Source organism: Polyodon spathula, chromosome 36 (genome assembly GCF_017654505.1).
Source record: "Polyodon spathula isolate WHYD16114869_AA chromosome 36, ASM1765450v1, whole genome shotgun sequence".
NCBI lineage: Eukaryota > Metazoa > Chordata > Actinopteri > Acipenseriformes > Polyodontidae > Polyodon > Polyodon spathula.
In genome coordinates this window covers 2,481,990-2,495,363 of record NC_054569.1, presented here as the reverse complement: position 1 = coordinate 2,495,363, position 13,374 = coordinate 2,481,990, and the positions used below count along the sequence as shown (strand labels likewise).

Genomic DNA, 13,374 nt, shown 5'->3' with positions numbered 1-13,374 from the left:
GATTAAGGTTAGTGTTGGGAATAAGGCAAAGGTTAGGAATAAGGTTAAGGTTATGCTTTAGGTGCTATCTGACTGGCTTGCAGTTCAACACTGTTAGTCCAGCTTTTGGAAAAAAAGTTATTGCATAAACAAGACGTATTATGAAAATACATACAACGGTGATACATGGTTATTACGTTATATTATATGCTCCTTTCTACCATTAATCTTTGCAATATATTATATACTGTGCAATAACAGAAAATTAAAATGCATGCGGTTTTCAGTATTGTAGTGTGAACAAGGTTAGAAGGGACTAAAAATAAATAATAATACACTCTCATATTAAACCCGCTTACCATATTCCAGTGAAGTCAAACCACATGGAAATCTGAATGGCCGTTACAGTGATCTGATTTAAAACTAAAAAGTACAAGTGTATCTAATACTATAATTTCATTTCAGCCTGAGGGAGGCGAAATGCATTGAAACACTTCATGCTGGAATTAGAGATGTTTCTCTTCTGAATGTTGTGTGTGTGTGTGTGTGTGTGTGTGTGTGTGTGTGTGTGTGTGTGTGTATATATATATATATATATATAGATATATATATCATCAGAAACATAATTATTTTTATGGAGGCTGGAATGTGAGTCAAATGAACAGCAACGGATACAGTAAATAATGCAATATTTCCTCTGCAGTGCCAAGGGATTTAGACAGATTAAGAGCAGAAGGTCTATTGGCTCCACCTGGGAGCTTTTTCTCTGCACTGCTGTAAAACAGCAAGACTAAAAAACAGTAAAACTCGAACTCAAGAGATTGTTCAACGAGCATTAATCTTTTTACCAGCAATAACTTTTTCTTTCCTGCATTTAAAATAGCAGGGGTACATTTTGAAATCTTTTAAGTGCAGAAAATTATAAAGGGAGTTCTTAGGAGAGCTGCGGTGCAGTCTTTTATAGCGTTCTTTGATTTTGTGTCACAACATGAAACTGTTAAGTGTGTTAGGTACGCAGGAATTACAATTGCACACAACATGCACATCCGCATAAGAGGGAGTAGAGGAATAACAAAGGGTTACTTCCCCAGCAACAAACTGAAAGGTGAGGCGAACTGAATTTATAATACAGTATGGGTATGCCTATATAATCAAGGAAGGCACTTAGAGATGGGACATGTAGGATTGTCATAACATAAGATATAATTTGAAATGAATCAGATACAATGATCACAAACGCATGTATTAGATGGCTACTGATAGAATGGAAATCTTAACTCTAAACGCAACAAAGTTTCACCCTCCCCGATATGAATAAAAAATACCAAGGCTTAGCTAGCAAGCCTAGGAGTGAAGCGACTCTAGTGTACTATCACAACAGATCAAGGCTGAATCGAATGCCGAATTCAAATAAATAATTTAATAGGTATGCTTTTACAAGTTTGAAGCAGTTGCATTGTGCAGTATATGTGTCCCAAGTTTGTATTCTTAGTGGTCAAACCTTGTGAAAAGTAATATGTGAAATGAAGTGAATTGTATCCTCAGCCTTGGGTTGATGAACTAGAGTTTATACAGAAAAAAACAAGAACCAGCACAAAATGTGATATTAGAGCACTTCAGACTGATACCATTTAAACTAAACAAGAGTGCAATAATAATAATAATAATAATAATAATAATAATAATAATAATAATAATAATAATAATAATAATAATAATAATAATACAATTTGAAAATGCTGTTTATCCCAAGATAGTGTTAAAAATACACACTGTAGATGTCAGGCATTGGACCAGGTGGCTGGTACTAGATCCTGAGGCACATTTATTCATTTATAATTTACCAGTCTGGTAATTTATGCAGGAGAGCGCAGGAGATGTTAAAATAAATTGGTATACAGCACAGGGCCAGAACTTGAATGTAGCCCGAATGTGGATATCAAAGCAAACAAATATATAGAAGAATATAGAGTTACTCACTATGATGAATAAATCAGACAGATCCTCGTGGGTAAACCCTTACTGATCCAACTAGATCAGATAGCAGTCCCACACTAAGATGATCCTCTATCTTGATTGCAGATAGAACACTCACTGCATACTACTGCTGCAGAATCGAGATGCATTCCAGTTCTAGGGGAGCTCCAACGATTCCATTCTAGAGCTCCCATAATTCACTGATGTTCCAAATCTGATAAAAAGGCAATGGCGCATTAATTGACATAGACCATATAAAGTATCATTATAACTTTTAAATAGGTAATTTTAAAGTGCCAATTTCGAATATCATCGTATGACTTGTTTCAAGTTGCCCGCTGTGGTGCTGCTGATCCAATATTGAGTTCTTATTACTTTTCTCCATATCTGACTTCACCTGTCTGTGAGCTTGTATGGGGAATTGCCGACAGTCTTCCTCATTCCATTCCCATCATGTGACACATTGGCCTTTCAGCTTGGTTTGTATATATTAGGGTTAGGCTGGGCCATCAGAGTTGGAAGGCCATAGTGTCAGTTGAAAGGCTGGCACAGACACATATAGAGAAACCTGATAATAACTCGGAACTGGATCATCAGACAGCAAACAATGCAAAATATGGGGCAAATAAATACAACTGCATTTAAATCTCCTTGCTGTCATATATGCAATAGTCTTTGTTACGAAACTTCGATTTCCGTGCTGGAGCGATAATGAAAACAAGTAAACTTAAGGGGGTATTAGGATGAAACAGTTTGTGTACAACATGAAAAGCACAGGGGAAGGCATCGGGAGGACTAAACAGATGGAGCGTGAAGCTGACTGTGAAGAGGATACAGAGGACAAGGTAAAGTTTAGATGTGAAATCCCAGAGGAGGATGCTGCCCATGAAGCTCTGCACGGGTATAGGAGGCCAGGCAGGTTCTTGACATGAGGAAATGGTCTTGATACTGCAAGGATACAGCAGATCACAAAGAACTGTGCATTGTGTAGAACAATGGAGGACATTTATATAGAGAGGACAATGCAGACATTATCTTTTGCACTCACAGATTGCACAGTGTAAGATTATTATTATTATTATTATTATTATTATTATTATTATTATTATTATTATTATTATTATTATTATTCATTTTCATCCATATACAAATGAAATGCAAGTGTGTGTATCCAAGACGTTCACCGATGTCAGTATAATCGCGTGGTACTGACAGCTCCACATTCCTAATTGCACATGTTTGTGACTAAATTCAGAATATTTTCTCGGGTGCTTTTATAATACAGCTCACCCAACACAGTAAACTTTTCGCTGGTTCTTTCTCTGAGCCACACTGGGTATGCCCAATACCAGTGGAAGATATCTGGTTAACATAACGTAGACCCATTTGGGATTAATTTATTGCCTAGAATATGTAACAGCTTTTCTTTCAAGGATCTGCACTACATATCAACAAATACAAAAACAGACCATTATTGTTATTTATTATATCACAGTACACAGTAATACTGTAATGGCACAAGCACTGTAGTTGTAATACATCTTTGTGTTATGTGTGATAAGAGCTACTGTATGTCCACAGTCTACAGTGGAGCAACCATTCACAATTACGCTAAGCAAGAACTGGTAAAGAAAATGTAAGCTATTTCTGACAATATTCTGGGGCATAAATAATGGTCGCAGTCTGTCATGTTCTATAGAGACAACTTTGCAGTTTGGGAATAACTTCATAGAATGATTAAAGGGCAAAAAAAAAAAAAGAACTTTAAGTAAAACAGGAATATTCAACCCCCTCACATTTTGTTTGTGACTGCAATCAAATGTATGACCTACTGGTCAAGAAATCTGTGCTGAAAACATGCCTTGTCATCCTTCTCGGTAGCATTCGGCAGTGTTCTTGGCAACATTAAATGTATGACATCAGGATTAATGCAGCGTTTGTCTTTTTTTTTTTTTTTTTTTTTTTTTTTTTACTGATTGCTATTCCCTTCTAATTTATCATAGCAATTAAACGTTTTACTTTCTGAAACGCATACATCAGCCCAAAGTTTAATTCATTAATAAAGCTGGATCTCGTCTCCAAGAATGCATCCCAGTGACATTTAAAATAGGAATGCCTGTTGTTGTCATAATCACCCTCCCTTAGGAATACCACAGCGTCCTTGTGTCCTTATTGTGTAATGCTAAATACATTTAATTGCCAATGCGGCTCTTTCTATTAACAAATGGAAGGTTATTTATCTTGCATACCTCATGCAAACAGCTCTGAATACATCCTTGGCTGTTGTGTTGATTACACCATTCCTTTAGTAATCTGAATCATTTTAACAAATATAAGAGGCACCTCATTAGACCTGGCATTAACTGCAATGTTGATTACTGGTGGCTTAACCTTTACGTTCTTTATGCTGTACAATGGTAAATAACAGCCCAAACTATCTCCTCTTCATTCTCGGAAATAAGATACTTAACTGAGCGCTTGTTATTTTCCCATCTGCTGTCTAAATAAGATATTAGCAACATCTATATATATATATATATATATATATATATATATATATATATATATATATACATTGGGTAGTGAATTAATTATGCAGTTTTATTATTGGGTGCCATGCTACAAACTGCAAAGGCAATCAATAAAGCAGTCAGCAGAAGAATGTGTTGATCTTGCATTTTTCTGTATTAAAACCGATTACAAAACCATGCTTTACATTCTGCTTGAATTTAGTTTAATTTATGCATAGCAGAGGAACCCTTTTAAAAAGAGAGTGTGCGTCTACTCTTGAGGCATATTCTACAAAGCCAGTGGACGCAGTTCATCTACATTCCTTACAAGCACTTCCATTGTGCTTACTGTTCGATAATATTTATTATAAGTGCACACTGCTGTACGGAAGGGACTCCACACATTAACCAATTAACCAAATATTATTAACCAAATAATCAATTATTTTGTTATTATGTATTAAATAATGTAACAAAAGTGTCAGAACATTATAGCTACAACGTAGTTACATACCAGTACTGGTACTGTACGCAACCTCATTTATCAAACATTTGTCACTGTCACACTAATGGGGTAAAATGAGTGCAAATTATACTATTATTATTATTATTATTATTATTATTATTATTATTATTATTATTATTATTATTTATTATTATTACCATAGCTCAGTTTTGTTATCGTGCCATGTGACATACCAAGACTGTTTATATCTACTTAAATGGTACAAAACAAATCCGATTTTGAATAATGCTTTTCCATTGTTAGCTGAAGAGTATGTATATTTAAAATCTGTTCTACTGGCCGTAGATTCGGGGAAAGTCTAAATTGAGAAGCTGTTTACAGCAAGGTTACTAATGCTATGAGTTAGAGAGATTTTCTGCTTGCCTCAATGGTTATCTTGACTCCCTTGAAGGCTTGTGTGTGTTGCTGAACTGAAATGTCATGGTTATGGAAGTATATCTCTTTTGCTATCGATGGGTGTATTGTAGTGCAGACACACATGCAGGAACATACAGTCTCGGTGCAGCCATTTGTGTGAGGTCTGGCTCCCACTTATAATGGGCTGTAATGTTCCAGAACAGACATATTTCTTTGTGAAGTATATATTAGTTTGTGAACAGTGAATGAAAGTGGATTTTTCACCGTTAACTTTTTTTTTTTCTAATGAATTGTAATCTGTGCAAGTTAATGAACGGTATATGGTTATAAGGCTTAGAAAAAGCACTAAACATGGTTAGTTAGTTCTCAATGAGCAACACAAAAAGAAAATGGACTTAAAAGTTACTTAAAAGAAGACTCAATAACAGTGATGCAGTCCTATAGTCACTCAGAGAATAAAGCCTTTAGCATGCCAGCTAATTTCAAATGTACTACTAACATAGAAATACAATCTACCATAAACCATTGCATTGAAAATAATGGGAATAGTGTGAGGTTTATGGATGAAAATCCATCAGGATCTGGAAAAACCAATCGATTGGTAACATAGCCCATTATAAGCTTGAAAAGCAATAGCAGGGCTATCCAGGTAAGTCTCTAAACTAGGACCTCTGTGTCCATCCTGTGGCGTACAAAACAATGCAATAATTATTTTTATAAAGTTTCTTCACAAAGTGTTGGACCTGATCCAGTGCTATGATTATGAAGTGGGTCCACTGGATTTGGCTTGACTATTTACACCCGGACGTGGTGGTGGTGGTGTGCAAGTGGGGGGAGTCTAAGTGTATGGAGAAGGGATATATCTATTGTAGGGCAGTTTAGAGTAAGTGCTCTGCAAGAAACTGTCGTGGCACCATCCTTAGCTCTGGGGAAGAAGAATGCTGGCTTGTGTTTGCTTAAAAATTTTGTAAAGGCTCTAAGTGGCTTTATTTGCCAGCTGACTGGTAAACGATGACCTCATGTTGGGTAACCTTGAGGAACACTGTGCTTCTTCAACGGTGGTCTCAGCATTGTTTGTTGGGGCTTTCAGAAACAAAGCTTTTAGGTTTTAGGTAGGCCCCTGTGAGTTTCTCCTGGCTGTGCTCCACACTTAGTATCTCATTGTAAATTCAGCTTTTATCTACAATTACAGTATCTTTGGGGAGCAGGATGGGGGAGTGTGAATTTCCGTCTGAGAGTATCTGTATGGTGCATTGCATGGTGATAAAAACTGTTTTGACAGTACATTGTTAAAAATTGTTCCATGTTGAACTGTTCTCAAGCATTCTCCAGAGGAAAACCTGGGCTTTGTGCTTCCGAGCAGAAATAAATTGCAGGCAGCATGCTTTCTTGCATTTACTGATCAAAAGATACTATAATAATCCACAATTATGTGTAAAAAGCTACCCTTAAGAATATGAAACATCCAGTCATGTTTCATTGATTGTGATATAAAAAGAGAATAACGTTTGTATACATATATTTTTCTTCTTCTTTTTATTGTATGTCGTCATACACATTGGGTGCTCCTAAAAAGCTGACTTGATGGTTAGCTAGACCACTCTGGCCTTCAGTACTGTGCATAGTCTACATGCCTGAAAGCTATTTCCATTTTTGTTTCCTCAGTTCCTCCCACAATCATGACTATATCACCGGACGTCTCGGTGAATGAAGGTGCAAACGTCTCCATTGTGTGTTTGGCTACCGGAAAGCCTGAACCAGTGGTGACATGGAGACACCTCTCACCAATAGGTAAGAAGCTTTGAATATATTGCCTGTGTGTTTTGTCTGTGTTCCTGCAGTGTGTGTACTAGAAGGCTGCTGATTCATTTCCTATGGTTACAACATTGATTCTGTCACTGCCATTATCAATTAGAATTAACATAGTATCATTAAGAAGAGAATGACCCATGATTGAACTTAGCAGCATTAGATTTATTGATTCCAATCTCAAGGCACACATGCATAAGAAAACATTAACATTATACATGGTAAAGCAGTCACTAGTTCAAACACTAGTTAGATAGCTGGCCATATTACCTTCCTATGGGAGTTCCGTTGGGCAAACCTCGTCACAATGTTCTGGGAGGAGAATGGAAGTTGTATATATATAACAAACCTTGATGCATCAAAAGCTATAATGACCCCAGACACCATGCACTGTTTCACCTGTGTACCTCAGTAATCCCAGACAGATGCTCAGAACTTGTAAACCCATTTTAAAATCATGTCTCAATCCTAAAATTCTAGGTGATGCACAAAGTTTGGCTATAGCTATATGCTGTTCAAGGTCTATGAAACCAGCAGTTGGTTGGAGTTTGGCAGAGCTACAGGGATATTGTGCTGTTTTTCCAAGAGTGCTAATTAAGGATGTAGCATAGTGGATTAGAAATCTGTACCTGCGTGTTTAACTCATTTTTGATAACATAAATCAGGGGTACTCACGAAAATGTTTGTGAGAGCCGAATTTCCAAAAAACAAATCAATGAAAGATCTCAAGGGCCGGACATACTTCTCTAGTTTGGCAATGGTCCTTTACAAATGCAGAACACATTTAAATAACGATGTACAAATGCTTCCCTGTTGAATGGGATAGCTGCATTTTCTTTTTCTCCTTCGCAGTATTTGTGAACTGCGGCAATGTATCACTTTCCAGTTTTAATAACAGATGTAGCTGCGATGCGCAGATTTCACTTGCTTCATTGAGGGAAAAGCACTTTTACAGCAATATGTGGATCCAAATAATGAAAAGACCTTCAAAGCAGAGTCCTTTGTTGTTGGGTATTTCTTGTCAGGAATCAGAGACCAAAATGCAAGGCTTGTTCTGTCATTTCTCATTGCCTTTAATGATGAGTCAAGAAGCAGGTCAATCAGTCCCATTTGCACATCAGCTTCAGAGAAGCCAAACACTTCACATGCTTTCAATACTTTTGTTAAATTGGCTGTATAGGGATCATCAGTGCATTGAAGCACAGGCGCCAGGGTTTGAAAATCCTATATTGTATTGTTATTACAAAAAGTACTGTGACAAAATAAAAAAATAAAAAACAGGAATGTTGTCAAACAAAAAAATAATAATTTTGACCAATGACAATGCAAACCGTGAGTGTATTCTGTGTGGCAATCAGAGAGAGGCAAGTATTCGAAACCGGGATCTAATTGTGCAATATTTCTTTATGACTAAGGGGAAGGTCGAAATAAAAGTGAACGATTATTATTATTATTATTATTATTATTATTATTATTATTATTATTATTATTATTATTATTATTATTATGATGTCACAGCACTTTGTTTTAAGATTTTTTTTTTTGTGACTGCACTTTTTGTAATAACAGACACTTTTTTAAAGTGGCAGCAATGTGTTTCCATGGCTATTCTATTCTTGCATCAATACTGAGAAAAATACCAGAGTGTTCGAAGAGTATTTGAGAAAAAACATAACCCACGACTTGAATATTCTGTTCTGAATAAAAAAAAAGGCGTTTCTGTCAAACTGGAAACAGCGCTGATATTTGCACATATAGTTTCACAGCCGAGCCATGCATTTTCTTATATGTAGACTGAAGATTTTGTAAAAATCCCATTATCTGAAATGTATCAGGTGGGATTTGGATGTTTTGCCCTGCAGCCACACAGGGCATACAGCGCTATGCAGTCTGTCTGTGATAATTCAATCACTGGGGCAGGTGTTTGGATTCTCAAATGTGTTTGTGGAACTTTGTGTGAAAATAGCTAACATTTGCTGACAGTGACATCTTCCATATTTTACAGCATGTCACAGTTTCATCAAGAGTAAATAACCCATTTTATTCATCTGTAAAATACTGTAGAAAAGCAAACTCTTTGGGTACATCAGAGCCTGTACCTGAGGTTAACGAGAAAACCAAATCAACATACATTTGCATTTTCATTTTGAATTTGAAATAAAGCATTATTTCAGAATCCATGCTCCTGCTGACCACTGTAAGTCACCAGGTAACAAAACATTTAATTTACAAGTGACCTGCTAGACAAAAAGGATTAACGATCATTAGCCTGTATGCTGATCATAAATCACCACTGTATGGCGCTGACAGAGTGATTCACATAATCCAATGTGGGGCACTTCAGAAGGTAATACCACGCTACTGGACTGTCATGTTAATAAGGGAGCTAGTTCAGTTGTAATGTGTACTGGACATGTACAGTGATTTCTCCGTGCAGGAGTTACTATATATTGTGTTTCTTCAACTACACTGTAGTTACACTGCTGTAACACAGTAATTGCATGTAAAGATGTGTACTTACAGTGCAATAGCATGCTTATTTAATTAATGAAAAAGGCTGCCAAGTTGCTAGCTTCTTTTCACATGCGGTTGTGTAATTACCATGTAATTACTGTGTAACAACATGTGCCATTTAGTGCAATTACCATATAGTTAGAGGCATTTCCCTATAAGTTTTATCCTATTGAATATGACAGGTTGACATTTGTCTCCGTTTTTTTTTTATAATAGCTGGAGTGGCCTGCACAAGTGTTTCCACTAAAATACAGTTTCTTGGATCTGTTTATTATCTCCTTCCTTGCTGTCTGTGTGCTCTGCTGTTCAGTATTTTCCAGTACTGAAATTTCCAGCTGATCAGATGCACAAAACCATTTTAAGAAATCCCCTTGTCTGTGTACCCTGATCTCTCCAACTTCTCTAATACAGTATAAAGGGTAAGCATAGAACTGGGTAATTAAATCACTGTGCCTGGGTCAAATGTTTGAATTATTGCAAGTTGCTTAACGGCTAGAACTGAGTTTGCATTTTAGAGAATGTTTTCGTTCACAGCCAGAAACATCAAACTTGTTTTCCTCCCCCAAAAAAGGGACCTGCACTGACCACTACAATTGTTATACTGAAAGGGTGTAAATATATTCCATGCATTGTATTAAGTGCTTGCTGGCCAGACCGTGATAAGCTGCATTTGTGCAAGACGGCACCTTACACAGTGTTCACTCTCTGGACTGAAAGCACATTCTTGTGTCAGCTCACACAATAACAGTTTATTTGAAGCACACATTGCAAGCAAACATATTATTATTATTATTATTATTATTATTATTATTATTATTATTATTATTATTATTATTATTGAAAGTGATGTATTTCGTTTTGCTTCAGCTTTGTACTCATATCTGTTTAAGCATCCGTTCTGATTCCTAGGAGGGAAACTCTTGTTCAAGGCTTTTAAAACGCTGCTTCTCAGCTGCTGGTATTGTGTGCCTGGCCTTCTGACTCTTCATTGTGTCTTTACAACGATCCAAGGATTGAAATGTTAATTTGACAAGGCGGCTGTGGCTGCCCTGTTTTCAGAAGATAAGTGGAAGGTGCTTTGATGGCTCTCCACTTGCAAACACGACGGGAATCTCGGTTGGAAACCGAAACTGTACAACCTTTTCAGTAATGAGCTACTGTCGCACCAAGCCACAACTCTGCATGGAATTTAGCTTATTAAAAAGTTTTTTTTAAAAAATGCAATAAAAAGGAAAATCATTTGAAAGTAAAATTCAAGGTGTTTGCATTGGTTCGATAATTTGCATTGGTTTCATTATAATATATATAATTGTCTTTTGAGCCATTGATTTAGAAATATGTGTAAGTGCTTTGAGGGAGTTTGCCAGGTTGTGACAAATAGACTCTGGATATGTATCTAATGAACTGAAAGTTTGTTTGAAGGCTATGAAGTGCTGTTTATTTTTTCAATATGTTTTTACTTGCCTAGGGTAGAGGGTGTTTTGTAGAGCTGGTATTTCCAAGATGCTAAACATTGTGTGAAATTGACTGGATAGATAATGAATGAACGACGGGATCTGATTGCTTGACACAATCTGTTAGGTTTCTAATACAAATGCTAAGATATTACAAATGCTAGTACCATATAATTTGTTACTTCATGTTTATAATCTCTCCAAACACCTTGTATTGAAGTGCAGCATAGGTCAGTGAGGAATAAATTGCTGGATGGTAGACTCTGGACTGTTATTACATTTTATTTTGATCTGTGTTTTAAGAGAAGATAAGTATGTGTCAGTGTGAGCATGAGCCTTTTTTCTGTACGTCAAAGTAACCTCAACGCATACTCTGTGGTTTTTATGCAGGTGATTTAAAATACAATACAATCAAGGGGTTTTAAAAATGTTAAGATACTGTTTTTTTTGTTTTTTTTTAATCTGCAGTGAAGGCTACTGCCCAGCCTACAAGCTATGTATTGTTTTGTTTGAACGTTTTATTTTGGTCCTTGTGCCAGTTTATTTTGTTTATGTTTATTTGTGTCTTTTTGTAGATAAACGTACGCACCAGCACTTAAACTGCAGCTTTCTGTCTCTGAGTCTCTTTCATGCTGGTAACAGCCTGGGCCGTGATGCTGCCCTGTCACAGGTTCATACAAAAGCCACCAGGTAATGAACATATTTGACATTTGCACTCTTCTTGTGTGTCTTATGCTTCATTCCTGCGATCTTAGAAACACAGTCATGCAGACAAAGAAATGTATACACTGGATGTAATGATAGCTCTCTACGTTAGCCTGAAGGTTTCTTCCAGCTAACTTAAAGGATTCCATCAAAATGGATTCTCTAGCAGCCCATTAAACGATTTGAATTACACTGCATTAAAATGCATTTGCCTTCGTCACGTTCCTTACGGCAAAAGGTCATTTGTTGATATAACGTGGCTGATGCACCTTTGCAGAATGTCTTTTAAAGCAATAATATAGGGATTGATATAGCTCTTGCTAACTGAAGTAGATTGTATTTTTTTATATTGTGTTTAGTATGCACTTGTAAACAATTTCTCCACTTTCTGTGGAAATACGATAATTAACTTTTGTTTTAATTAATTAATTTTTGTTTATACCTGTAATCTAATTACTATTTGAATGTCCTCTCTATGCTTGTAAGTATCCCATTTACCAGTGAAGTACTCGGAAGCACACTGTTTCAAGATTTCTGAAATGTGTATTTGCATCAACACTTTCTAGTTACTGAATACAGAGTAAATGAAATTCCATAGGGAGATATATAAATGCACTAAAAGTGAATCATGTTATATCAAGCATAGTGACAGCATGGTATTATTATTATTATTATTATTATTATTATTATTATTATTATTATTATTATTATTATTATTATTATTTATTATTAGACACTTTTATCCAAAGTGACTTGCAGATATTAAATAAAAATATAAAAATGAATGCAAAATTTTAAAATGTTTCTTATAAGAAGGAAAAATAAAGATACAGAGAGAAATGGCAGATGAAAAGAAACAGACAACATATAAAGGCACATGAAAAATAATAAACAATTAAATTACACAACTAACTAACTAATAAAATGACACAACACAGAAACACCCCGGGACAGCTCCAAACAGCCAGGGTCCTTTCCTGATGTTCTTACACGATCGCTGCACACTCTACCGTTCACACCGGCAGGAAGATGAATCCACAGTCCTTAATCAGAGGTCAACATGGTATGATGATGCTGCATGGTAAAAAAAAAAAAAAAAAAAAGGTTAGTTAAGGTATTTAAAATAGCAGTCAATTATTATTCAATCAGGAGAAACTGAAACATTACTGTTGGAAAGTGTATATATATATCGTTACCAGCTATGTCGAAACAGTGGATTTGGAAAATATATACATGCAAAATGCATAGATATTTCCTATGTAGGTAACTGTTTTCTATAATAATGACAATGTAAATAAATCAAGATCATTATAAAAAAATAAAAAAATCTGAAGTCAGCTAAAATGTGTGGCTGTGCTTTGTGTGGTTTTGATTTGTTAACAGCTCTGTCATGAACACCTGCTCTGTAGAACAACCCGAAAAAATGGCTACACTTCACTAAGAGCTCAAGATGTTACCCCAGCCTTTTTAAATCTTATATTAATGCACCTTACCCAGAGTCAAAAACTGGGAAATAATACTTTAAAAGGTACTTTGAAAACTT

At 35.9% G+C, this 13,374-nt stretch overlaps 1 protein-coding gene across 5 annotated transcripts in view; it reads left to right on the top strand.

Moving 5' to 3' along the window:
- Positions 1–13,374, top strand: part of ntm (neurotrimin) — a 188,397-nt gene that overhangs the window by 145,839 nt on the left and 29,184 nt on the right. For all 5 annotated transcript variants that reach the window (XM_041234795.1, XM_041234797.1, XM_041234794.1 and 2 more), the window contains one exon: positions 7,015–7,140. In XM_041234795.1, coding sequence (XP_041090729.1) covers positions 7,015–7,140 — 126 coding nt within the window. The remainder of the gene's footprint in view (positions 1–7,014; positions 7,141–13,374) is intronic.